The sequence below is a fragment of the Alosa alosa genome, chromosome 12 (assembly GCF_017589495.1).
Source record: "Alosa alosa isolate M-15738 ecotype Scorff River chromosome 12, AALO_Geno_1.1, whole genome shotgun sequence".
Classification (NCBI taxonomy): Eukaryota; Metazoa; Chordata; class Actinopteri; order Clupeiformes; family Clupeidae; genus Alosa; species Alosa alosa.
This window is the reverse complement of record NC_063200.1, coordinates 16,347,627-16,374,975: the sequence shown is the minus strand read 5'-3', so window position 1 is coordinate 16,374,975 and position 27,349 is coordinate 16,347,627. Positions and strand designations below refer to the sequence as shown.

Genomic DNA, 27,349 nt, shown 5'->3' with positions numbered 1-27,349 from the left:
TATGTTTATACTTATATTTACCATTTCTGCTGTAAGTGCATTTTGTGTGTGATGTCTGTATGCTTCTGAGACCTTTGAATTTCCCCTTGGGGATCAATAAAGTATCTATCTATCTATCAATCTATCTATCTATCTATCTAAAAGCCCAAACATGTTTCTGACATAGATGAGCCCCATTCCCATATGGCTTGAGGATGTAATTCAATGACAACGCCTAAAGAAGTAAAGATTTTGTAACTATAATAATTTTATTGATTTTTCCACAATTTCAAACATATTTCTGTCAAATAAAGGCATCCATACTGGTTCAGTGCAAATGATAAGGCACATAATCACAGTTTCATTTAATAAAAGGAGCAGTATAATGTTTAAAATCCCTTTCCTGTCCTATAACCTTAATGTATACGTGATGCCGCCACCACCACGTACATTTAAAAAAAAAAATCACAAATATTCCAACAAAAACAGAATGACTTTGAAAGACTTTGGCTCATATCATGTCAGGCATCAGTTTTCAGTTTCTTATTGAATATGCTTTTTGGAGTGCAGTTGTATACGGGATCTCGTGTTGGAAGGATAAAGAAAAAAAAAAGGGAAAAAGATAGCATCAAGCTGACAGACTCTTCTGAGTCAGCAGAGAGATATATGACTGCGATGCATGTTAAAACGCTTAAAGATCAGATATTGCCTTCCAACATTGCAGCAGGACCAAAGACTCATCGAGTCTCACTTCATAGTACAGTTCTCATCGCTCATCCTCTTGAAAGTGCTGAAAAGAAAGAACAAACATATATAACATATATAATCACACCATTACCCTTAATTCCTCTGTGATGATATCAACAGGGCAATGGTTATTTGGAAATAATCCTCCTCCAAAACAGACTTAAAATCTAAACTTTAGGCTGGCAAACATATCAGCTATGAAATGGTCATCAGCTAGGATATGACAATACTGCTTTTCCAGAGTCCAGCCTATACTGAAATCCCTTTGGGGGTTTCACACGTTGTCATTTTCCTCCTCTGGACGGTCACGGATGCGTCCAGTTGGCAGGCAAGGAGGGAGGGGGTTAGTATTTTTTGTTGTCACGGCAACTGCTTCCCACGCATGACTGGAGCTTGATGAGCCGCTGATTCATGGTCTGCAGTAGAGCGGGGTCCACTTTCTTCACAATGTTCTCCAGCTGATGGGGGTCCGACGTCAGGTTGTACACTTCCACAAACGACTGGACATAGGGGAGAAAGGCCATAAACCACAGTGCATGTGATGAAATATTTATGAATGTTGCTTCAAACAGAAATTGAGTTATTAAGTAAACTGATATGTGAACATCAGAACTCTGTAACTGCTTTGCTCAGACGAGATAACTGTCTGCGTTAGTGATGTGAGCACAGCTATTAGCCACAGACACGGTCAAATGAAGAATAAATATATTTAAGAAACAAAAAAAGCCTGTTGAAAAATCATGAAGAGTAAAAAGGAAAAATCTTTGCTGAATAAAAAATTGCTTTAAACGACTATTAGTATGTGCATGGTGCTTCATTAGAGCAAGATAAAAGATAAGCAACAAAGACTCCAGCCCCTTGGTGTTGACCCACATCCGGTTTCACTGTGATGTGCTTTGTTTAGGTGTGAGATGCCACTATCACAGTGTATCACTGATGCATGCTCTTGTCCTCCATAATGCATATACAATTGGGTGTAATTGGAACAGGACTCACCTCATTGTCTGCAAACTCACAGTACTGCAGGTTGCAGCCAGTCAATGTTCTCACACAGGCATACGTGTTGTTGAAGGCATCCTCACACGTGCAGTCAGGAAAGCAGTGCTGCAGAGAGACATTGGCTTTTATACCAACGGCAAGGTTGGGTTTGTGGTGGTCATTTATCCGTCACAAGAGAATCAATAGAACATCTGCTGTAGACTATATTCACTGATGGAGTGACTGTTTGATGCTCAAGGTTCCTCATACTTATTCTGAACTGGGAAAGTCAGCCTGCTATAATGCCCCTACTTACTTAATGTTCAATGCACTGTAAAAATTAACACTCTACTTTCCTATGGTCAATTCAGATCTGGGTTATTCAGTATAAGTATATATACTTTTTTGATCCCGTGAGGGAAATTTGGTCTCTGCATTTAACCCAATCGGTGAATTAGTGAAACACAAACAGCACACAGTGAACACACAGTGAGGTGAAGCACACACTAATCCCGGCGCAGTGAGCTGCCTGCTTCAACAGCGGCGCTCGGGGAGCAGTAAGGGGTTAGGTGCCTTGCTCAAGGGCACTTCAGCCGCGGCCCACTGGTCGGGGCTCGAACCGGCAACCCTCCGGTTACAAGTCCAGAGTGCTAACCAGTGGGGCACGGCTGCCCATAATTCTTATTCCACATCAATTCAACCGGGCCCACGCACTTAGGTCTCAAAACATTCTGAAAAAAATACCAGGTGTACCAATGTTACCCAGGAGACACACTGTAAAATTAATTTTATGTAAGATCAATACTTTCCAAGATAGACCCAGTTTTACGGGAGGAGGGGGGTGTCGGGGCTTCTTTTTTTTGTCAAAGTTTACAAGACCAGAACTAAACCATGTAGGAGGCTCAAATTTTGCATGCTGGTACATAAATAAGAATAGTATGTAGCAAAATCGTCCCTCAAAGTTTATCAAAATTGTATTGGAGTTTTTGGCTGGGCTCTGTTTAGGCCTTCAGAATACATATTTGGACTCAACATAGGCTCATAATTTATTTTCCTTATTGAGATAAGTAGAACCACTCTCACAAAAAGCAATGAACACAAAATAAATTCCTTTAGGTCTGACAAGCCACAAGTCTCACAAGGCATGCTCTGCCTATAGCACACTCTCTACAGACTAAACATGGGCATATAAAAATTAACACCTCTGTTATCGTCCATAAGAATATGTGCGACATTCAGAAGTCGTTGTGACTTGGCGTTCTGGTTTGACCTGGGACCCTAGAAGGTTGAGACAGAATGAAATGCCTGACAGAATGAAACCCTTTCAACGAATAGAATGAACCAAATGCAAAGCCAAATCCACATGCAGAACACGGATGCGGAGAGCAGAACCAGATATACTGGTACTATACGATGACCCCTGTGACAGTACAGGCGATAAAGCTGATTTCTGAACTCTATGAAGTGGGGGGAACCACACTGAACTCTGAACTCTCTTGATCTGACGATCCACATAAATAAACACTGCAGAGGAATCAACACAGACTGTCCACTCACAGCCAGTCCAGGCCCCAGTTTCGGGCAGGCCGGGTCCTCCGAGGCGTTTCCCTCCCCTGTGTACTCAACTAGGAAGAAGGAGCGGGCAGTGCCGTTGCGCAGTGAAGGGGCCTGCAAAGGACCGACATGAGAGGGCATTTAGAACAACAGGCAGAGACTTAAAGGCACACAAAGTATTTCAAGAGGACAAGGCTCAATAAGATTTTAGATTACACACTGATTTGTCATGTTGCAGTGAACTAATCTATGAATTATGACTATTAATTTATGAAAAGCAAATAATCACCGTAATGTATTCTGTCAGTTTCACATTCATGTATACATTAAAATATGTTTAATTTTTTCAAGGAAAAGATAATGTCAATGAGGATAAAGATGAGTAGGCCAGGGATGTAGATCAAGCTTATGGGAAGGCCAGTGAAATATTTGGAAAATCACACGCGTGCACACACACACACACGCACACACCATCTGTGGCAGGAAAGATTGGCCATCCATGTTGACTTCAGTGAGATTAACTCCAGCTATGTCCAGAATGGTCGGCCCCAGATCGATATTTAGCACAGGAGTCTAAGACAAACACAAACACCAACACACAAACACACACAACATAATGTATGTGTGGCCATGCAGTGTCTACTGATTAAAAAGCAACTCCAGCACGGAAAACAAAGTGGGGGTGAGATTTTTGTTTAGGATGGTGGGCTAACACAAATGCAAACACAAAATAATTGATGACCCTTTACAGCACGGATGGAATGTGAGTGTAAAATGTCCCCTTTACTCACAGGGAGGACGAGTTTGGCCTTGACCCCAGGACCTCGGACCATGAGCGGCACACGGATGTCAAACTCATACAGCTGCCTCTTGTCGATGGGCAGCGAGAACTGACCTGCAGGATACACACGTGCACACACACACACACACACACACACACACACACACACAGCGGGTTTTAATGGATGCCAGACTAGAGGAGAAACACAGCATATATTCAAGCCTTACTTATAAAGTTGATATGTCTCCAGGCCTTCAGATGACTAGCAAATGCAGAAGTTATTTACCTCTTATCTGTAAGAGTATACCCTTCATTGCAAATAAAAAAATCACCCTATTTTTTACAGTCTATGAAATCACCCCGTCATTAAGATATGCAATGCCACAAATATGTTCATTCAATGCCTCGAATATTGAATATAGAAACTGGGTGTTAATTTTGGGTCTTTGTATGTACAGTATGCAAAAACAACACAGACCTGTGTGATACCCATTATCGGACACAAAGAAGATGTAGGTGTTGTCCAGCTCCTTCAGTTCTTCCATCTTTTTCACCAGGATCTCCACCATGTCATCAACAGATAGCAGCGTCTGCCACCTACAGACCAGCAAACGCACACAGACGCTCAGTGAGGTCATATCAATGCTGGGTGCTTAAGAGCTTCTAGAATATTCTCCCATCACCTTATATTCTGTGGTGATTAGTTATTGGGTCTAGACTTGGTTCCAGTGCTTATATTCTGTGGTGATTAGTTATTAGGTCTAGACTTGGTGCCAGTGCTTATATTCTGCGGTGATTAGTTACTGGGTCTAGACTTGGTGTCAGTGCTTATATTCTGTGGTGATTAGTTATTAGGCATAGACTTGGTGTCAGTGCCTATGTCTACCCATACTCTGTACACACAGTAGGAAACTATTAAAATGTCTCTGAACCCAAAACTGTAAATTGAACATGTACATGCTTGTGTAATACACCAGGGGTGTAGTCTAGTTAGCTGTAGTGGGTATACTGTGATGTCGTAGTTAGCTGTAGTGGGTATACTGTGATCAACCCCAAATGTTAATACGTATCCTTGCCTATACTGAGATGGTGATGCTTTTTAAGTGGGTATACTGCATAGTCCTGCGTATCACGTAGACTACACCATTGTAAATACACCAATAATCTGATGTTGGGTGAGGTGCACTGTCCAATAGAAATGGAGAAGAGTATATACACCTCACAGCACCATACTGCAAGCACACCTTACCATATCATATGCACCCCAATGAGAGAGAGGAAGGGAAAGCAAGCACACCAATGAGAGAGAGGAAGGGAAAGCAAGCACACCAATGAGAGCGAGGAAGGGAAAGCAAGCACACCAATGAGAGCGAGGAAGGGAAAGGAAGCACACCAATGAGAGCGAGGAAGGGAAAGGAAGCATGTCTTGTCTGTAAAAGGCTGTAAAAATCTACTGTGAATTGTACCTTTTTTGGTATGCATCATCTAGATATTTCACTGAGCTCTCTGGCATGGGGCTCACAGGCTGTCGCAGGAGCCAGTGCTTGTCCTGGAAGTCAAAAAGAGAAGGCACGCCGAGTCAGAGTCAGAGACAAGGTCGGTCAGACAAACATACCGACAGACAGACAGACAGACAGACATAGATAGGGTAGACAGAAAGGTTGCTCCTTCAGTGAGACCTGCACTTACTTTGCCTGCTTTGTTGAAACTACCGTCCCGTGGGGCTTTCACATCACTGAAGGACTTTTGGTACTGGGGTGCCGCGGTCCAGGGGGAGTGGGGGGCCGGAGGGGACAGCATGATGAAGAAGGGGTGCTGGGGGCTCCTGTCATTCAGGAAATCCAACGACTTGTTCACCTGGAGACAACACACACACACACACACACACGCGCGCGCACATCAAAATCAGTCAGAATTTCAGTCAGAATTTCAGTCATGGTTTAATTCTCCTGAGGTTCAGTTGGTTTAACTCTCTTTGTACTTTGCTGAAATATTTGCAAAACCAAACTCCAACAAAGCAAATCTCTGACACACAAATGGTGATTAAAGACACTGTGTTAAGGGTTGGTAGGGGTCTTTGAGCCATATTTACAAAGACAGGAAACCATGAAATCACCTGGACAGATTACTGGTGGGATGCTTTAAACATAACATTAATTAAATCTCAATTTAACAAATGAAGCATTTGGATTACAAACCATGTCATATTTTTACATTACATTCAAGAACATACCACAATATCAGTGCAGAGAGCACACCTCATCACGTCACTTTACAACTAATCTGTGTTACCCTACAGTTTGCTGCATTTTCTCTTTCGTTTTATTAGCTCAGTGGAACACATTAAGAGTCATAGAGGGGAGAGATAAAGGAAGCCCCAGCTGACTTGAGTGCTGACTTGCTTGTGTCGGCAGGTCAGCACATGGCGTGTCACATGGGAGGCACACGCTCTTCTTAAACGGCATATGGAAGCACACACGCATGGGCGGACTGGCCATCTGGCATACCAGGCATTTTCCCGGTGGGTGGGCCGACGCACCTTTTGGGCCGATAGAATAGGCTATATATATATATAATTTAATTATTTTGGCCAACGATCGGCCCAAAGGAAGAGCAATCAGCGGCCCATTGGTTACATTTCAATATTGACACTGGACTGATCCAATAACAGCTCACGTCAGGCCCCACCCCTCACATTTTGGCTCATAGCCAGGATTCTGTGAGCGCATCAAAAGTTAATCGAAGTTGCCTACACAAAATTGCGGCGGATGCCTGTAGTGTCAATTTTGCAAAATTAACACCAATGTAGAAGCTTCAAAAATGCAATATTGCAAGTAGGCTAGCATATGTCAGCAACATGTTGAAGTTCGTTGAGTTTGAACGAGGATGTAAGCAAGCATACAGAGCAAAGGACAGTGAGCAGGTGGAGAGTGCGAGCCTGAGGCTACATGATAACTCAGTGGTAGAACAGGTAGGCTGTGACATGCATGCCATGGCATGCTGACTATGATGATTATGATGACTTATTAATTGTGATAATGTAATGATATGGTAGCCTAATGATAACTTAGTAAGGCCGTGCTGTGATTATAATAACAAATAGCGCAACTTAAATTTTCTAAATGAATGATTTGCAAACCCGGACAGCAAAATAGTGTCAAATCAACGTTAATTGTTGGTCAGATTGATCAGTTTCCGTCAGACGCCCAAAATTCAACATCGATGGCATGAGTGGTGGTTGGTCTCTCAAAGTAGAGAAGGGTTCTATCTTGGAAGGGTTATCATGGTAAAGAAGGTAAAGAAGGGCTAAAAGGCTGTAGACTGACTGAAATGTAGGTTACAAAACGTCACGTCATGCACAAGCCAACTAAGCTACAGTATATATATAACCTATATGATAGGCTACTGGAAGACACTAAGATAATTAGTTCATGTAGCTGTACTGTTCCAAAATGTACCAGCAATGTAGGTAGGTAGTATACAGTAAATAAAATATTTCCAGCAACAGCTGTTTGTGTTGTTTCAGTTGTCCTACACGGATAACTGGTATAAATTACTGGTAAAATGTGTAGCCTATTGAATAATTTGAAATGATACTTTGAATTCAAGCAGAAACTCTTTTAATTATTTAATAATTGCTTGTTAGCCTACTTGAATGGAGATCATATGCTCCATGCCTATCTGATCAGTCAGAGAGATAACCAATGAGGCCTACATCTCTTTCAGTGCTCCATGACAGTTGAAAATATATGCGTATTTAAGGGAAATGCAAAGACTTTGTATTTAATTAGGTATGCCCCACCGATTTGAGGGCCGCTTGGGCCAAATATGCCAGGGCCGATTTTTGGTCCCAGTCCGCCCCTGCACACACGGATACATTGACGCATCATATAAACTAGTGCTCATGATATAGAACACGCTGTTCCTCATTTGCTGGGTCACTTAAGGGAGAGTCACAGATACAGTTTTATGGTGACAGAGCAGACTACAGCTACAGGTTCAGTGTTGTACCGCTGTTGCTGACAGAGTCAATTTGGAGTAAAAGGAGTTTGTCTAACTCTGAATGGTTCCACTTTGCCTTTCTTCAGGGACAGTGTTGCTTAATGACTTTAATTTTCCATGATTTACATTTACACAATGTGCAAATCAATTATGAGCACCTCCATATCAAAACCTGACTAGACTATTTGATTCAAGATGTTTACTGTGCAGCACCTGCAGGTATACGTAAGGGATAATGTATAGAACGCAGAGGGGTCTTGTTCCGCCCTGAAGGAATTATTTTCCCAATAATGACTGGCGTTCTATACATTATCCCGCTTATTACACGGCTACTTGCCAAACCGAAACAATAAACTCCCCACGATATGACTCTTTAGCCTACATAGCCTAGGCTATAGCCTATTTGTTACCGTTTCATCGTGGCTTTTGCTGAGAAACAAATAGTTCGCAACAGCACACGCTGAACTTGAATCAAACATTCTTTAGAACACAGCTGATCAAACGTCCGCTTTCACTTTTGAATGAAGTTCCAGTCCTTGCGTAGTGATATGAAAGAGGTGAAATAGAATAAGCACAAAACCCATTTTCCTTGACAGCGGTCTGTTATACGCAATGGTCTGTTATTGAGAATTAGCAGACCACCGAACGTTGGGAAGGCCCATTCAAGTGAATGGAGCATTCTTCAGCATTACGAGCCGTGTAATAAAACCTCATATCAGAGCCTCATTTTTTCTGTTAAAAGCTACAGTAATTTTCTACAGAATATGTACTGTAGGGCCTTTGTAGACACTCTTCAACAACATACATCATAGTAAATTCAAAAAGAATTTAATGTGTAAAAAGGGTTTTCCTTAACACAGCGAAAGTTTAGGGTTCTAAGTCAGAGTTTTACTGTTTTTACTTTACTCAAGCACGCCATGTTTTCAAAAGGCTTTCAGGTAACTCATGGCAGATTGTGGCAATGATAGTGGGAAGCTGTTTGGTAGAAAAATACCTAACTTACATGTGCAGACTGTCATACACACTTGCAATGTACTAAACACACAATTAAGCAACATGCAGCATATCTGATAGAAACTGTGAGGCTTTGGGTTGACATAGAGAGAGACTGAGAAACTCACGATAAGATCTGTGAGGTAGTCCTTGTGGTAGTCATCTCCGTGTTTCTCCTCTTTGCCGTTCACTGAGAGACTGTAGTTGTAGTACACGGAGTTCCCTACCTGCAAACCATCAAAGTTCTCCTTTTACAGTTTGGATGTAACCTCAATATATCAACATTCTGGTGCAAGTAAACTATTCAGTCTTAAAGTCTGTTATCTCCTCCGACTACAGTTTGTCTGATCAATAGTTCAAACTAAGAATTCAACAATATGAGGTTTACATTGCTGTACAATGGCAGATTGCTGCAAAGATAAACATTATAAAAGTTTTATTTCCGGGCAGCCGTGGCCCACTGGTTAGCACACTGGACTTGTAACCGGAGGGTTGCCGGTTCGAGCTGAAGTGCCCTTGAGCAAGGCACCTAACCCCTCACTGCTCCCCTCGAAATGGTTGTAGCAGGCAGCTCACTGCGCCCGGATTAGTGTGTGCTTCACCTCACTGTGTGTTCACTGTGTGCTGTTTGTGTTTCACTAATTCACCGATTGGGTTAAATGCAGAGACCAAATTTCCCTCACGGGATCAAAAAAGTATATATAAAAATAAAAAAATAAAAATTATTCAGCTCCCAAGATACAAGTGTTATGGCTTACCACCAGCAGGAACATAATATGTACCCAAAGTCACTCCTCAAATATAAATGTACAAGGCATGCTTAGACAGAGTTGGTGGAGGGCAGGAATAGCACACTCAGAAACCCACACCTGAACAAAAACATCTATAGAAAGTTTAGCTTGTGATGTGAGTGATAAGGGGCCAAGATTGGATTCTTAACTGGCCATGCAAACTCAAGGCAGAAGAACCATAGCTGACTCTAGAACAAGTCTGAACCTGTTCTTGCAGGGTTCTAGACTTACTCCAGAATCAACTGTTACATGGGATGTGTTTTAGTGCAAAATATCAAAGACCACAGTTCCCAGCATGGATACTAGACCAAAGAATTAGGAAATATCACTGAAAAGGCCAGCACATAAAACACATCCTTTCATTGCCCATGTGGCAGATTGACTGAACTTATGCAACTGAAGATGCAATACGGTTGTTAAGTCCGACGTCACGGGTCCAACCACGTTTTGGTCAAAAAAACGTTTACTAGTGCAGCCAGACGGTTTTTGCAACTTGTAAACCTTGTCACCATCACCTTTCATTTTATTGAGGGTAAAACAAAATTGGTTAACTTTAACAGAGTAATTAATGTACCTGTGCAGACAGATGACACAATCAATGGTTACATACAGGCTTTGGCAAAAAATAGGATTTTATTAGGTTGAGGCAACAAGTGAGTAATAGGATGACAATTTTTTTAAAGGCTACACTGAATAGCGTAAAAAATAGTTTATTTTACTGTCTATGGAGAAAACCGATTGGCTCTGAAAGCAGTTGGACCCGGAAAAAGATTTATTAGCCTAGTATTGCATCATCCAGTGTTTCCCATACATTGACTTATTTGTGGCGGCCCGCCACAATATCAACATTGACCACCATACAATGATTTTCCAGGTTGTACTAAATTGTGCTTAAATCTGGTTAGCATCATAACCACGCTGCGCTAATTTGCTAAAAACTGTTGCATTCAAGTTAATTCTGCAAACCACAAATAGAATTAAATTCTGTGGGAAACACTGCATGATCACTTAATAACCGAATACAAATGACATGAGTAAAAGGTTCCCTGCGTGCACACACACAACACAAAGTCCTGGTGTAGTGTTTCACTACTGCAAACACCCTGAGTGGACAATCCTGTTAGCTTAGTCTAATCACTCACCAGTGCGTTCCAGTGGTCCCAACCAGGCGGCACATGGTCCACGCCTCCTGCCTCCTTCTTCCCATACTGAAAACACAGAAAAAACACAATGTGTAATATGAAAATTAAATTTGTGTAAAAAACGAACAAAGATGGAAAACACATTTGAAGGTGATGGTACATGGGGTACCTTTTTGAGCAATGTTACTAGGCAACCACATTGATTGTGATTTGCCTACATTTGCCTTCCCTTGTTGTCGCTTTGGTTAAAAACAGTCAGCCAAATGTAATGTAATAATACTGATAATAATTCAAATTTTAAAAAAAAAGTTCCTCAGAAAACTTTTATTACTAATATCAATAAAAATGTACCTAAACAACAATACTCAGGAACATTGCCCAGCAACATTCCTCAAAAAGTTGCCTTGTGTATCATCTGCTTAACAAGCACTGCATGAGCACCATCGGGAAAGGAAACACACCTGGTTGAGGTACTTTCCCCCGAAGAAGGTCTGGTATCCACTCTTGCTGAGTAAGACTGGGAAGGCCAGGGATTCGGATTCCTTCTGCCAGGCAGGGCTACTACAGTTGCCGGACAAGGAGTTATTCCGGACCTCGTGGTTATGAGGGTATTTACCTGTGAGGATGCTGCTACGGCTCGGACAGCACAAGGGTGTAACTGTGAACTAGAGAGACAGAAGAATAGATAGGCAGACAGGCAAACAGACAGACACACACACACACAGACACAGGCATGTTTGCACCCACAGGGAGAGGCCGATATATCAGGAGAGATAGACAGTCAAACAGAAAAGGGAGAGGGAGAAAGAGAGAGAGAATATTACAATTTACAATGCATATGTTTGAAAAATATTTTTTGAGGAAATGAATGATGTCCTACTCACTGCATTAGAAAAGGTGACACCAGCATCCCCTATGAGCTGTTTGGTCTTTTTCATTGGTGTCTGAAAGTGAAGGGGTATTGCTTATTTGTGTAGTGAATATAAAGCACTGTTAAATATTATAAATGACAATTGAATTGGCTCATATACAACATGTTCAACTTTCAGGTAGTTGAAAAACTAATTATTCAATCGAGCGTGATAAGGAACTCTTCCTCTTTAAGAGTTCTGCCTCTTCCTGGTTAGTTGCACTTCCATATAACACATGTGACTACTAAGCATGGCATTACATAGGCTGTGTCTATAGGCTACAAAGCAACATACAGTTAGCTAAGCAACGCAAGAGGCTATTAGCCAATGATGACAGTTTATTGTACAATAGTCCTTTCAAGGAGATAGGGAGGGTATCATGTTATTTTTGTCAGTCCGGTGTAGGACAGGTAATACTACTTTTGAACTATTCTTATCTTTATTTTAAAGTATGTCATCATTATTTAGGTCTGTGTGTAAGTCACAACAATAAAAGACTCACCAGTCCACCGAGCTGAACATCCTGGTCGTCGGTTACAATTAGCACAATGTTGCTTGGCTTTGCGCATTCTGTGCAGCTGGGCAAACATGCAGCGAAAGCGAGAAATGCGGTGACTCTGACAACCGCACACAGTGTCCGATGTAGAGTTCTGTGTCCTGAACTGGCCTCCAAACTTGCCATTAGCTACGAGCTACCACTCCTCAGCTGGTCTGACTGTCCACGGCGGGGTAGCTGTACATTGAAAAAGCACAAAGTGGGAGGGGAGGGAGACATAAACCACGAGTAGCGTCGGAGGAGGTCTGATTAAGTTTGAGGAAGTGCTACAATTTTGCCAAAGAGTCATGTCGTCTTGTCTCAGTCATATGACTTGATTCCTGGAGGGACTTTAACCTAACGTCTGCAACATGCGAGTTTCACTGGAATCGCCAAATATCGGTTCATTCCATTAGTTGCCAAACTTTGTTTCATGTTTGTTTCACCATCTCTTCTAGGTGTAGCCTATGGTGGTGATTTCGACACCACAAAACAACACCACGCCACAAAAGATATACAGAAAACCTATTAAATGTAAGGCGAATATCAGGTTGACGTTGACATTTAGGCCAATTATGTTAATTGATGAAGGTGTTCGTTAGGCTATCCTACTTCAAAATTGCCTTGTGAAAATGTGCCCTGAAATCATATCTTTCTTAAATGGTTGTCAGAATATAGGCTATGATATGTTATTTATGGTTGTTCGGTGTATCTACGATACACACTTGTTACTTCTATGCATGTTTGATCTGTTTTCAATTCAGCGGTTGAGCAATCATTTCAGGCAAACATTTCCCGTTTCCACATCGGTCTTATTTTGGCTGGTGCACTGCCTTCAGCTTCGTGCCACTATTGGTCAAAATGTTCACTGCGTCATACTCGCTGCGCTGTTTCATGCTCCCCGATGTAATCTACATAGTCAATGCCAAAAAGTAGATAGACTGTTCATATGGCCCAGTCATTTTAACTTCCCACATGTATATTATGTAACTTAACGTTAACTGATCACACAAGATTTGTCTTTAGAGAGAATCAACTTTGAACAAAATAAGTCTTATTAAGGTGTTATTATAACTTTGCTAGCTTCACAGATGGTGCCTCTAAAGCGCAGGAAAGTAGTCTCAACATCGTCTGTAACGGACACTGACATTAAAGCCACGAAATACCCAGACACCGTCATCTTTATCTTAGAGAGAAAGATGGGAGCCAGCCGCAGGACTTTCCTTAGTCGGCTTGGACGAAATAAAGGATTCCAGGTCGCAGAACAGTTCAGGTGAGTAAAGGTTAGGCTACTGTATGTCTTTCTGTGATGTTGACTACAGCTTTTTCTAGTTCAGTCTCTTGTCCTGCTACACAGTGAGGCTGTTACACATGTCGTCGCGGAGAACAACTCAGGGGATGAGGTGCAGGCCTGGCTTGAGACTCAAACTGTTAGTCGCACTACGGCTAATGTGGTTCATTTGTTGAACATCAGCTGGTATACAGAAAGCATGGCTACTGGCAAACCTGAGAGCATTCAAGAGAAACATAAATTAAAGGTACGTTTGTGATCTTGGCATGTCTCCTGATGTGTAGCTGATGGAGAGGAGGGAAGGGAGGGACGTTCTCTTTCTTAAATGATAGCAGATGCTTTCTGTTATCTCACATCCCTCTCATCTCTTGATGCATTGTTTGCAACAGTATGACTGAAGAAATGCTTTGGTTTGTTGAGGTTCCCCCACACTGACTAGTCTTATATCCCCTTTGCAGATGAGCCACACACCCAGTCCAGTCATCTCTGCGGTCTCTGCAAAGAGTTACGCCTGTCAGAGAAGAACTCCTCTGAAGCACCACAACTTGTTTCTGACTGTGAGTAGAAGTGATTGCATTGTATGACTGGGAACTGGAATAATGGAAGCACCAGTTTGTCTTCATTTTAACATCTGGTTTGGTCCTTTGTCAGGTGTAAAGCACTCATATATCTCAGATTATCAGACCCATAACTGAAAGGCAGACTAGTTTGGCTAATAATATCCTTCACCTCCTGCTATAGGGTGTATGTGTAAGACAACAGTGTTGGCATACAGTGATGTTGAAGTGGTCCTCAGATGTTCTGTTTAACCTAATACCAATGTTTACCATGGTGTCAGGCTTTATAGTAGTTGGTATTTCTGTAAGCCTCTAAATGTAGCCGTAGGATTCCGTGCCTAGGTCATTTCTTCTCAGCTTGTGTTTGTGTCACACCTTCCGATATGCCATCAGCACCATAACTTGGTATACTTTTAAATGGGTATTCTGATTCTGTTATATAATGCTGCCAAATACTGCACATCTGTTAGTGAATATGAATGAATGTAACATTGTCCCTTAGGAGGCTCTAGAGCTCTGTCATCTAATTATATTTACTGCAATAATTCAATACTTTCAAACTAACACTCCTCCCCAGGAACCGTTGGAGTTGTTGGCAGAGAATGCTGAGTTGGGTGAGAACGAGGGGCGGAGCGTGGCATTCCGGAGGGCGGCAGCCATCTTGAAGACACTCCCACTTGCGGTGAAGAGGATGGAGGACCTGCAGGGTCTGCCCTGTCTTGGCGACCACTCGCTACGCGTTGTCAAGGTGAGACACCACATCTCTGTCCCCTAGAAAAGCTTCAGATTTGTAGTGTAATATTTTCATTATACAGACTTTTGTGCTCTATGACTAGGTCATGTTTACAGCAAAAATGCTCTATGATTAGGAAGATTTTAACTCTAGCTAGCTAAGGTAGAGGTGCGCACATCCAAAACGCAGGTGCAGGACAAAAGGGTCAGACAATCAAAAAAATAAAATTAAATGTCCGCACACTTGCTCCCATTTTGCTTTATCTTTTATTTCACCAAGTGAACGTTTTCGAGCTACACGCTCTTCATCAGACTTGAATCAAGATAGACACACGTCATACTTATTAGGTAGAAAGGGTCACATGATTCATCAATCAAGTTCTGATTGGAAGGCACACCCACTGCAGAGAGGTGCATCCCAAGGTACCAACAGACATCCACAAATATTTTTCACCATACTACATCAGTCTCTACCAAATATACAAAAATATACAGAAAATATATACATACACACATATATACATACATACAAACATAAGTACATATTTTGAAGTTCTTTCTAAAACACGTCTTAGAGTGTACAGAGAAGTCTATTCAGAGTACTTGACATAGCATCAGGCCCTATGGCCATCATCATTTCAAGTAAGCATGATAAGGTGTCTATATAATCACAAGGTTACTATTTTTATTATTTTTAAGATTTTATAGCTTGTAGGCCACCCTCAAAAGGGACGTTGGTGTTCAGCGACTCAATGTCCATTGTAACTAGAAGTTGTGGAGAGTCTTTCAGTTGTACTATTTTTATCCAGGAGACTACAATACAGCATCATGTTAAAAACTTTTGCTACAGTCTTTACTCACTTCTAAAGGGCAAACAGAAGAACACGAAACAGAAGTACCATTATTTAAAGATTTTCAGTTAGCAACCACATAGTCATTAAAGTAGTTACAGGAATGGTCTGATATTGAAGTCCTCATTCATACCCCTTGGTGCCATAGTGTCCAGGGTATAAATCCAATATAGTTCACGTTTGAGAAGTAAGTTGTCAATATTGCCCCCGCCCCGGGCATTTTTACCATCTCAATTCCCATATATTTAAGGGCAGACACATTATGACGGGCCTCTTTAAAATGGGCTGCCACTGAACTTTTCATGTCCATGTTACGTATTGCACATCTGTGCTCTGCTATCCTAGTCTTAAGTGCCCTTGTGGTCTTCCCCACGTAGGCCAAGCCACATGGGCACTTAAGCATATAGATCACATTTTTTGTTAAACAGGATATGATACCCTTGATGTGAATTTTTTACCAGTATGGGGGTGATTAAAAAAGTGAGTTCGACAAATGCTGAAATTTTCTCAGTCAAGGAGCCAATTGCCGCCACTATAGGTCGTCCAGGTGGTGTATCCACAAAGTGCTTGTGGATTTTAGGTAAGGTGTAAAACACTGGAGTAATGGGGCAATCCACCTTCATATATGCATATTCATTTTTTGTTATATGTCCCATTTTCATTAACTGGTTTAATTTCTCATGTACATGATTCTTGAAACTCAAAGTGGGCTTAGAATCCAACTTCCTGTAGAATTTGGTGTTTTTCAATTGGGTGTGTATTTCCAGTGTTTTACACCTTACCTAAAATCCACAAGCACTTTGTGGATACACCACCTGGACGACCAATAGTGGCGGCAATTGGCTCCTTGACTGAGAAAATTTCAGCATTTGTCGATCACACTCTACAATCACTGGTCATTTCTCTTCCATCCTATGTGAAAGATTCTATGGATTTTATTAAAATGATTCAGTTTGTACAACTGAAAGACTACAACTTCTAGTTACAATGGACATTGAGTCGCTGAACACCAACGTCCCTTTTGAGGGTGGCCTACAAGCTATAAAATCTAAAAATAATAAAAATAGTAACCTTGTGATTATATAGACACCTTATCATGCTTGAAATTATGATGGCCATAGGGCCTGATGCTATGTCAAGTACTCTGAATAGACTTCTCTGTACACTCTAAGACGTGTTTTAGAAAGAACTTCAAAATATGTACTTATGTTTGTATGTATGTATATATGTGTGTATGTATATATTTTCTGTATATTTTTGTATATTTGGTAGAGACTGGTGTAGTATGGTGAAAAATATTTGTGGATGTCTGTTGGTACCTTGGGATGCACCTCTCTGCAGTGGGTGTGCCTTCCAATCAGAACTTGATGTATCATGTGACCCTTTCTACTTAATAAGTATGACGTGTGTCTATCTTGATTCAAGTCTGATGAAGAGCGTGTAGCTCGAAAACGTTCACTTGGTGAAATAAAAGATAAAGCAAAACGGGAGCAAGTGTGCGGACATTTAATTTTATTTTTTTTAACTCTCTAGCTAGCACAGAGAAATCTAACAGGAAGCTACTTGATTTCCTTTTTAAAACGCAACCTAACCTAATGGCACACTTATTCACCACTTATTCACACTTAACACATTCCTCCGCAAAAATGCTCTATGATTAGGAAGAGTTTAATAATGTACTGTACTACATTACATGTGTACTATACTAGTAATATATCTTGTATCTGTCGTACATAAGTGTTTAATAGTCTGCAATATTGCATGTCTGTCTTGCCTTCTCTTTCGTTTCTATGAGGTAACTTGTCGCAGGATCGGCTTTTAAATATGAATGCATTTGATCTGAATTGTGGCACTTTTTATGCATTGCTAAATAGTTATACCATGAACCCAGAGCCTCTGTCATAGGCAATGTTTTGTGTTTTCATTCTGATCCAGGAGATCTTAGAGTACGGGTCATCACAGGAGGTGGAGTCAACGCGGCACTCAGAGCAGTTTCAGGCCATGAAGGTGAGTGGGGAAGGTATTTAGAGTAGTATGACGCTATGAAGGTGAGCGGGGAAGGTATTTAGAGTAGTATGACGCTATGAAGGTGAGCGGGGAAGGTATTTAGAGTAGTATGACGCTATGAAGGTGAGCGGGGAAGATATTTAGAGTAGTATGACGCTATGAAGGTGAGCGGGGAAGGTATTTAGAGTAGTATGACGCTATGAAGGTGAGCGGTGAAGGTATTTAGAGTAGTATGACGCTATGAAGGTGAGCGGGGAAGGTATTTAGAGTAGTATGACGCTATGAAGGTTAGCGGTGAAGGTATTTAGAGTAGTATGACACCATGAAGGTGAGTGGGGAAGGTATTTAGAGTAGTCAAGGTCAAGGTAAACTTTATTATCCACAAGTAGGAAATTCAAGTGGTCACCATTACACCCTCTATTGTTATACAGCCTACTGCATAACAATAAAAACATAAATACAAAACATTTAAACATTAAAACGTAAAAGAACAAGGAGAAGACAGACAAAGCAGTAAACATTGAAGAAACATGGCAAACATGTGTGAATAAATAAACTAGTTAAGTGCTGATCTATACAGTATGCTCATAGTTTAAAATGCTTTAGAGTAAAGGGACTCAAATAGCCTAGAAATCTAGACGCACCCTAGCGGCAGCAAATTAAATTTGCTGCCAGGGCTAGTCTAGCAACTCTCTGTTGGCTTGTGAGCTCGAAAAATGAAACTTCTATCAGGCCAATCAAATCGTGTATAGAGTCGTTAGGCGGGCTTAACATAATGATTGATGGCAGAGTTGCAACGGTTTGGCTTGAATTCCCTGCTACTTGAAAACAAAGAAGATGGATGTTGCTGTTGGCCAACAGTGTGACACGAAGTTAAGCTTGTTTTAAGATGGCAAAAGTTTGAACTAGCCAACTAGCTCCGCTGGTGGGAAAAGCATGGGACTCAGCGCTGTCCTATTAGTGCAGAGGGAATTTGAAAGACAACCGATTATCCCCCCTCGGACTGAGCACTGCGAACGGTGAGTGCCCAGACCCTACATTTTAAATGTGGGTCTGGCTCGTCAGGCTAGGACTCAAAGTGCTAAATACCGGAAGTCTATTGTTGTACAGTCTAATTGCTGTAGGCACAAAAGACTTGCTATACCTTGTGGTCCTAATTTTCCTTTGCAGGGGTCTGCCACTTGACCTGTTGCTTTCTTAAGAAATTCTGATGAAGAGGGTGGATTGAATCATTTAGAATTTGTTCTGTCTTTTTTAGACTAAGGTCATTGTACAATTGAGCTACAGATACCTGATCATCTCCAATGATCTTACTGGCTGTTTTGACTATTCGTTGCAGTTTATTCTGGTCCTTAATATACATGTTACTAAAGGCACAAATAAGGCCAAATGATAAGATGCTCTGCAAGAGAGCTTTGTAAAACATTTGAAGAATACAGCTGTCTATTCTAAAATGATTATGTTTCCTTAGAAAAAAACATCCTCTTCTGCAACTTTTTGGACTTATTTTGTGCACATTCGTTAAAAGTCAGTTTATTGTCTATTTCAACACCCAAATATGTGTATGTTGTGACCCGCTCTACCACTACACCATTTATATTTGAGGGTGGACAATAATTCCCTTTTTATTAAAGTCTATGGTGATCTCCTTTGTTTTCTTTGCATTAACCTCAAAGAAATTGTCCGTACACCATTTAATAAAACCCTGCACCTCCCTCTCAAAACCCTTTAGGGATGCGGTATTAGACTTTACAAAACCCACTAATGCTGTATCATCAGCATATTTAAAATAAGTGTGGTCTGAGGAGGTTGCTTGGCAGTTATTGGTGTATAAGGTGTATAGAATAGAGTACAGAACGCATGCGTGTGGTGCCCCTGTGTTTATGGCTTTTAACGATGAGACACATGAGTTGAATTTGACTTGTGGACTACGGTTCGTCAGAAAGTCAAGAATCCACCAAACTAATCTTGGGTTAACCCCGAGGTGTACCAAATTTTTTACCATCAGGTGGGGTTGGATCGTGTTGAAGGCACTGCTGAAGTCTATGAAAACAATCTTGACAAGACTCTTTGCCTGTTCAAGGTGCTCATATGTGCTGTTTGTCAGGGTCAACAGTGCATCTTCAACCCCTCTCTCTGCGCGTGACATCACATACAAACATTTCATTGCTGTAGATGTCAGGGCAACAGGGCGCAGGTCATTCCTACGTTCCCTAGGTTTTGTTTTTTTTGGGTATGGGCACGATCAGAGATTTTTTCCATAGACAAGGAACTGCACCAGTGTCTATTGCCAGCTGGAACAGGCTTTGAACGGGCTGCGCCAACTGATCTGGCCGTTGTCTACACATATCCCACCCCTTCCTCGGCAAAACGTTGACATGTGAATACATTGAGCAAATCATGTGGTGTGTTGTGAATACATTGAGCCAATCATATGGTGTGTTGTGAAGACATCGTGCCAATCATGTGTTGTGAACTAGCCGCTGGGGCAAGATTGGTGTCGTGAAGCCTTGCGCACACGCATTTCTGCCGAATAGGATGCCCGATGAGTACCCAAAAAGCGTTGCAATATGGCCGCCGAGTGGAGGGACTTGCCTAAAAGGACTTTGGTTTAACGCTCAAAGTATCATTTTGAGACCAAGGACATAATCTCTTCCATCGCACTTTCATACTTCCCCTTCTTATGCATAATTTCAAGATTTAGAAATGTGTTTAAACATGTATTCATTAGATCAGTGTTTTTCAACCACTGTGCCGGGGCACACTAGTGTGCCGTGAGAGATCATCAGGTGTGCCGCAGAAAATTAACCAAATGTCACTCACTGGTCCAGAAAAGCAACTGTTGCATCAAAGAATTTATAACCACATGCTCTCATTGATTGTATGATTGCACTATTTGTGGTATGCAGGCATTGTACTGTACAACGGGGGCCCCATATCCAGTATTCACAGAATCATCACATATCCAGTTCATAACAACAATTAAATTAGATATAGTCACCTACAAATGAAACAGAGGGCGCTTGTTTTATTGAGCAGGTCTTGCATAGAAGCCATAATAAGGCCATATCTGTGTATTATTTGAAATTTTAGGCTATGGTATGTTTATTTTTTCTTCACACAGGATGTTAGTGTGCCTTGGGACATTTTAAGTGCCAAAAGTGTGCCGTGGCACAAAAAAGGTTGAAAAACACTGCATTAGATACCTAGATAGATAGGGAGATGTGTTAAGGTGACATACTGTAGTTTTTTTTTTTAACCTTTTTGAAGCCAGCTGTTGTTCATTGTTGTTAGTTGCTGTAATGCAAAAAATCCCTCCGCAGTGCTGGAAGGCTGTGCTGCGGCATCCATATCAGTGTTATTAATGTGTGTTGTGCTTTATTGCAGGCGTTGACGGGCATATTTGGAGTCGGGGTGAAGACAGCTGATCGCTGGTTTAGGGAGGGACTCCGCTGCCCAGCAGACGTGGCCAAATCAGAGCAGAGACTGAACAGCTCCCAGCAAGCAGGTAAACATCAGGGCTGCTGCCATTGATCAGTTAGCAAGCAGGTAGACATCAGAGCTGCTGCCATTGCTCAGTTAGAAAGCAGGTAGACATCAGGGCTGCTGCCATTGGTCAGTTAACAAGCAGGTAGACATCATTGGTCAGTTGGTAAGCAGGTAGACATCAGGACTGTTGGCATTGGTCAGTTAGCAAGCAGGTAGGCATCAGGGCTGTTGGCATTGGTCAGTTAGCAAGCAGGTAGACATCAGGGCTGTTGCCATTGGTCAGTTAGCAAGCAGGTAGACATCAGGGCTGCTGCCATTGGTCAGTTAGCAAGCAGGTAGACATCACAGTAAGGAGTTGAGGTTTTGTAACAGATGTCCTTACTGGTGCACACCGTTATGACCAAACATGTTGTTCAACAGGGAAAGTGTAGCAAAGCGGTTTTGAAATGTGTTGAGATTGAACATGCCCCTGTTGAAAGTGATCTAAATGGGTAATCTGTGTCCCACACCTCATCCAGGCTTGCTGCACCACGAGGACCTCAGCCAGCACGTCAGTCGGGCAGAAGCCGACGCCATTGGTCAGATCGTAGAGAGGGCGGTGCAGGAAGTCCTGCCAGGAGCTCATATCACACTGATAGGAGGATTCAGGAGGTAAGTGATCATAAACACACACACACACACACACACACAAAACACACACAGACACACAAACACAGATGGGAAAAACATACTCATACCCCCCCCCCCCCCCTCATTTTCTGTCTCTCTCTCTCTCCTTTCTCTCTCTCTCTCTGTCTCTCTCACTCGCTTGCTTTCTCTGTGTCAGGGGAAAAGAAACGGGCCATGACGTGGACTTCCTCATCACTCACCCAGAGGAGGGGAAGGAGGAGGGCCTTATGCCCAAAGTGGTCCAGTGGCTGGAGACTCAGGTGGGGAATATCAGGATGTTCAATCAAATGGGAGGGAATGCCTCTGAATACAGCCATGGGAGCAGGCTTTACTCAGTCTCTTTTTTAGTTTCCTTGAGTGCTGGACCGAACTTGTAACAAAGTATAAGAAAGGAGAAAAGGCTGCACTTTGCATAGATAAAATTACCTTAAACTGTTGACCAGGAATATATATATATCCTTTGTTGCTCCAGGACCTGCTCCTGTATCAGAAAACTACCAGGAACTCCTACCTGGAATCCAAAGAGGGGCCTGCACGGCCCCCTAACAACATGGATCGCTTTGAGAGGTGCTTCTCCATCTTTAAGCTGGAGCGGAGAGCCTCAGGGGAAGCACACTCATCTGCCCAGGCCACGGAGGGGGAACCTGGGGGTGGGGAGGGACGAGCCCCTGGGCCAGAGCCACTGCCACAGCGCCGCCCTGCTGGATGGAAGGCCGTCAGGGTGGACCTGGTAGTCAGCCCCTTCAGTCAGTTTGGGTTTGCTCTGTTGGGCTGGACTGGCTCCAAGGTGGGGAGGCCGCCATTTTGTATTCTGTTTGCGGTCTGTTCTTCTCTGCCTGTATTTCTTTGCCATCTGAGTTTTTTTTCTATCTTCATTTATTTCTCTCTAACTTTTTGTTTGTGTTTGTGATCTGTTTGTGTTTGTGTTCCCCCCCACTAATTTTCTTCACTATATGAGTATTTTGTCATTCACTCTTTTTACGTTCTTTCTTTCTCTCTGACATTCCTTCTTGTCTGTTCTTTTGTTCCTCTTTTATTCCTATTTCTTGTCTTTCTTTCTAGCATAAGTGAGGTACTGTAAGACCAGCACAGGTATAGGCTAGTCCTGAATTGGTCATAATCTGGTCATTGTCTGGTCCTAATCTGGCCCTTGTGTGTGTGCAGCTGTTTGAGAGGGAGCTGAGGCGCTGGGCAGGTCGGGAGAAGAACATGTCCTTGAGCAGTCACGCCCTCTACGACAACAGCAAGGTGAGTGCACCTGTGCCCAGGTGTGTGTATCTGGGATGGGATTGGCTTACTTGTGGTCAGGTATGTGTGCCTGTGATAAGATTGGTTCACTTGTGGCCAGTAACTGTATGTGTATGTGTGTATCCAGTTCAGAATCCCACTTTGTGATATGTATTAGCTACAAATGCACAAAGCACAGTTTAATTCCTGCTTTAATTCCTGTTTTTTTTCAAGCAATCATCCTGGTGCAGTTTGATTATTTTTTCATAGATAATTCTTGAGCCTGGTCCAAATGTTTTTAAAGGGTTTCTATCAGGCTTTATCTTCCATATGCTGATCTGTCCTGTTGTAAATAACCCCCCTCATGCTAACTGCTTTCTCGGTCTCGGCCTTCAGGGATGCTACCTCAGAGCCAGTACAGAGGAAGAGATCTTCAGCCACCTGGGACTGGACTACATCCCACCATGTGACCGCAATGCCTGATTGGTGAAGAGGTCTGTAGAAGGGGGGAATCAGCAGTTGAATTCACTCTTCGGTTCCTGTGTGGATCCAAAACCTGTAGAACCCAAAGAATCTTGTATAACTCTGCTCTGCACCTAAATTCAAATCTGCACCTCAAAATGGCCGCTCAGGCTGATTCACCGCACTGCATCGGCTGATTCCCCCGTTAGTCACCAGTGGTTTCCATGAGTCACGATATCTGCTGGGTCACTTCCTCGCTTCCAGAGCATCCCTCGCATGTGAAGAAAAGAGCCTCAAGCTCAGAAAAGAAAACGCCTGACTTGCAAGAGGATTATTTTGCTTCTGTTTTGGTTTGTATGTTCCGCAATAACATTCCTTATTCTTCACTCTCATGCCTTTATGTTTTTAGAAATGTTAGAACTAGCTGTATTTTCTTTGAAAAGGTGTGAACATGGACTTAGATATGAGGTATTTCATTTTGCTGTGATGTGTCAGTGCCTTCACACACACCCACATAAAGGCTGGGGTCACCCTTAAGTGAACAGCTCTCATCTGCCCTGACTCACTCTGCTCTGGGCTCATTCCAATGCGTTTGCTTTGCAGATATGAAACGCTATATCCACTGCATAATGTGCTCTTACCCTTTGTTACTGTCTACTGCAGAGGACTTTCATCTCTAAAATTCATCAGGGGACACGGCTCCTGACACTATGAAATGTTACATGACATTTTTTACGGTCTTAATCTAAATAGTTCTATAGCCCTGCGATTGAACAGCTGTTCGTTTGACACTATGTTAGGTCCTTGTATGGTCTTGAACTGTCTTGACATTTTTTAATATATGGCAAAATGCACTTTATATGTCAGAGCTCTCTCAACCAAGTATTTGAAATGGATTTACAGTTGTGTACAATGACCACGGTCTTGGACAGATATTGAGATTGAACAGACTGAGAGTTTAATGTCGAGCACAATGACCGAAAGTGACGTGACTGACTGCAGAGATGTCTAGTGTGTGTGTTGAAATCTTACAGGGTGTACACACCACTACCTCGATGGTAACAGCTGCAGGGGCTGATTTGGTTGCTAGCATATGATAGCTTTGCCTGTATTTCCATTTAGGTTTTGTGAAATAGAGAAGCAAGCAGTGCCTTTAGGGAAGTAGCATATAACACTGTAAGAATGAAATGGCAGATTTAATAATTATGTGTGTGTGTGTGTTGTTAGTGTGTGTGTGTGTGTGTGTGTGTGTGTGTGTGTGTGTGTGTGTGTGTGTGTGTGTGTGTGTGTGTGTGTGTGTGTGTGTGTGTGTGTGTGTGTGTGTGTGTGTGTGTGTGTGCGTGCCTGTGTGCTTATATACATTTTGTAATGGTGAGACAAATTGCACAGTATGTGTGTAATCTGTATGTGAGCATATCAGCTTTTCTCATCAGTGTAAACATGGCTTGATAGTTATTTAGCATAATAACAGCCCAAACAAGCCCAAACTACCTTGTTTTATCTGTCCTGAAATGGGAAACCGGAAACTTTTAACATCCATTTCAATAAAATTTACCTTAAAATATATTTTAAGTAACCATTTGTTGTCCCAACAACAAAAAGGTGTTTGGAGGTGGGGGATTGTGTGATGAAACAGATATGTTTTGTGGTTTACATACATACATACTTACACTCACTCTGTTTTTGTCTTTCTGTCTGACACACACACACATCACACACTGTGGTTCTTTCTCAGTTTCAACAGGTGTTACATTCACTTTCTTATCAGACATGGTACACACACATACTGTAATGCAGGCCTTATGTTGTTTAAAGTTCTGTTATATATGAGATGTTTTGTTAAGTTATACTATTGTTATTGGTTGAAATGTTAATTTTATTATCATGACACTGGTTGAAAGCATACCACTGTGACTGAGCTGTATTACCTTGGTACTTTTACTTCTGTTCGAGTCTGCAAACACAGGTATGAAAAGTCATGAGATGTTCAATGTGATGACCCATATCTTGGAGATAAAACACACCTGGCTGTTCAGTGTTCCGTTTAAACAGGAAGACATGTAGGACAAACGATGCAAAAACTCAAGCTTTTGAAATAAAGGAGCAAGACTGATGACTAAACTTTTGTGTCTGGTTTAATCTCTAAACATGAACTATGACAATACCTCCCATAAAACTCTTTTTTTTGTGTGTGTAAAACCAGAAAAACGCTCACTGTTGTCAGATAAATTAATCAAGCTCTGAGGGGAAATTACACCATCATTTGAAGATAGACGGACTTTGTAACCCAAAATGTGATCCAACTGCTGCATGTCCAGGCAAAGGACCACACTGCCCAAAAATGCAGTGAACTGTAGTAGTTTGATTCACCACCAGGTGGCGACACATATGTCTTCTATCTGGGTAAGAGCTGATGTGAAGCTGACTACTAGTGCAGTTCTTGTCCAGCACTAGCAAACGGTGAAATACTAGCTCACTTTTACAACTGTGATATTCATAGTTGTCAACAAGAGATGCTAAATCTAAGATCTATAAACGTATTGCTATGAAGAAAGTGTGTTTTACAAAAAAGTTTGTAATATAGGGTGAAGCAGGTATTTTGAAGGGTTGTTTTTTGTAATCTACCAAAAAGTGACACAAATTACCTGACTTCAGCCTAAATCATCATGATCTGTAGCAGAATCAATAACTGTCTGGCTTTGGCCACATCTGTAGATGAGTAGGCTACTGTCTGCTGTGAGAGAACTGCTCAAGCTACTGCTTCAAACAGCCCTGGTAGGAGACATTTGATGAGCCTTCCCTTATCCCCTGTTGCTTGCCAACAGGAGATCTCACAGATTCAATAGTTGTGTTTTTGAGTAAACTGTGTTTTTGTTTCCTTTTTTACACAGATTTGTTTTGTAGAAACTGTCATGAACCCCTAACATGAACTTGTATGGGAACTATCGAAGCCTCCAACCATGCCACCCGTGATTTCCACGCGTCAGTTTTCTTTCCCAGGGTTCCCACGGAAACCATTATTTTCATCTATGATTGTCGTGCTATCTGACCAGCATCACCAGGGGCGTAGATTTGCGTGGGGACCGAAGGACGTGACCACACCAATGTCAAATTACAACTGAAATGTCCCCACCAATATTCAGATTGAAATGGGGAAAAACGCTCACATGCGCTACACAAAGAGTTAAATAGTTTCTCACTTCAGTGCTGCGGATCATCTCGTACAGATCTTGTAATGTGCAGTAGCCTATAAGGGTAAATCCCGCTGATTTGAAGTTACCTATAATAACTACCAGTGAGGCGCAGTCTCCTGCGCAGCATGCAGCGCTTCAGCTTTACTTCACTAAGCATGAAGTGCGTCCAAATTCACCCATTCTTCTCTGTTAAACTCCTCGAGAAGTAGGCTACTCATCACACATGTGTCACATGAAGCTTTTTCTCTGCTTTTAAACGGTGCTAGCTAGCCACTGTTTGCTGTGATAAACAGTTCGCGAGAAAAATAACTTCAAGAGATTTAATAATTATTCTCTGCGCCCATCTCCACATCCATTCGTCTCGGTGGAATATCGTAGGCCTACACACTCTTCACACAACACATGACAAACCATATCAGAATAAACAGCAGACCTTACCGAACACAGAGGTGTAATG

The 27,349-nt window shown here is 42.0% G+C and overlaps 2 protein-coding genes across 5 annotated transcripts; one reads left to right on the top strand and one right to left on the bottom strand.

Moving 5' to 3' along the window:
- Nucleotides 1-227: 227 nt before the first annotated feature.
- Nucleotides 228-12,656, bottom strand: gnsb (glucosamine (N-acetyl)-6-sulfatase (Sanfilippo disease IIID), b). Its single transcript, XM_048259203.1, has 13 exons — nucleotides 12,381-12,656; nucleotides 11,852-11,911; nucleotides 11,429-11,632; nucleotides 10,968-11,033; nucleotides 9,163-9,261; nucleotides 5,729-5,896; nucleotides 5,506-5,588; nucleotides 4,518-4,636; nucleotides 4,050-4,153; nucleotides 3,730-3,831; nucleotides 3,262-3,372; nucleotides 1,723-1,830; nucleotides 228-1,226 (listed from the first exon to the last, which is right to left on the bottom strand). The coding sequence occupies exons 1-13, from the start codon at nucleotides 12,558-12,560 to the stop codon at nucleotides 1,071-1,073; spliced, it is 1,560 nt and encodes a 519-aa protein (XP_048115160.1). The 5' UTR covers nucleotides 12,561-12,656; the 3' UTR covers nucleotides 228-1,070.
- On the top strand, nucleotides 12,133-25,812 carry polm (polymerase (DNA directed), mu). Of its 4 annotated transcripts, XM_048259198.1 has the most exons (13): nucleotides 12,133-12,288; nucleotides 12,872-12,947; nucleotides 13,497-13,686; nucleotides 13,771-13,951; nucleotides 14,163-14,261; nucleotides 14,839-15,009; nucleotides 17,780-17,851; nucleotides 21,239-21,359; nucleotides 21,859-21,991; nucleotides 22,167-22,269; nucleotides 22,482-22,796; nucleotides 23,174-23,257; nucleotides 23,633-25,812. In XM_048259198.1, exons 2-13 carry the CDS (start codon nucleotides 12,881-12,883, stop codon nucleotides 23,717-23,719), a joined length of 1,623 nt encoding a protein of 540 aa, XP_048115155.1. In that variant the 5' UTR covers nucleotides 12,133-12,288; nucleotides 12,872-12,880; the 3' UTR covers nucleotides 23,720-25,812. The 4 variants fall into 4 exon arrangements, with proteins under 4 accessions (XP_048115155.1, XP_048115156.1, XP_048115157.1 ...); XM_048259199.1 differs by lacking the exon at nucleotides 12,872-12,947; XM_048259200.1 differs by lacking the exon at nucleotides 12,133-12,288 and having other exon boundaries at nucleotides 12,801-12,947; nucleotides 22,482-22,739.
- The last annotated feature ends 1,537 nt before the right edge of the window (nucleotides 25,813-27,349 follow it).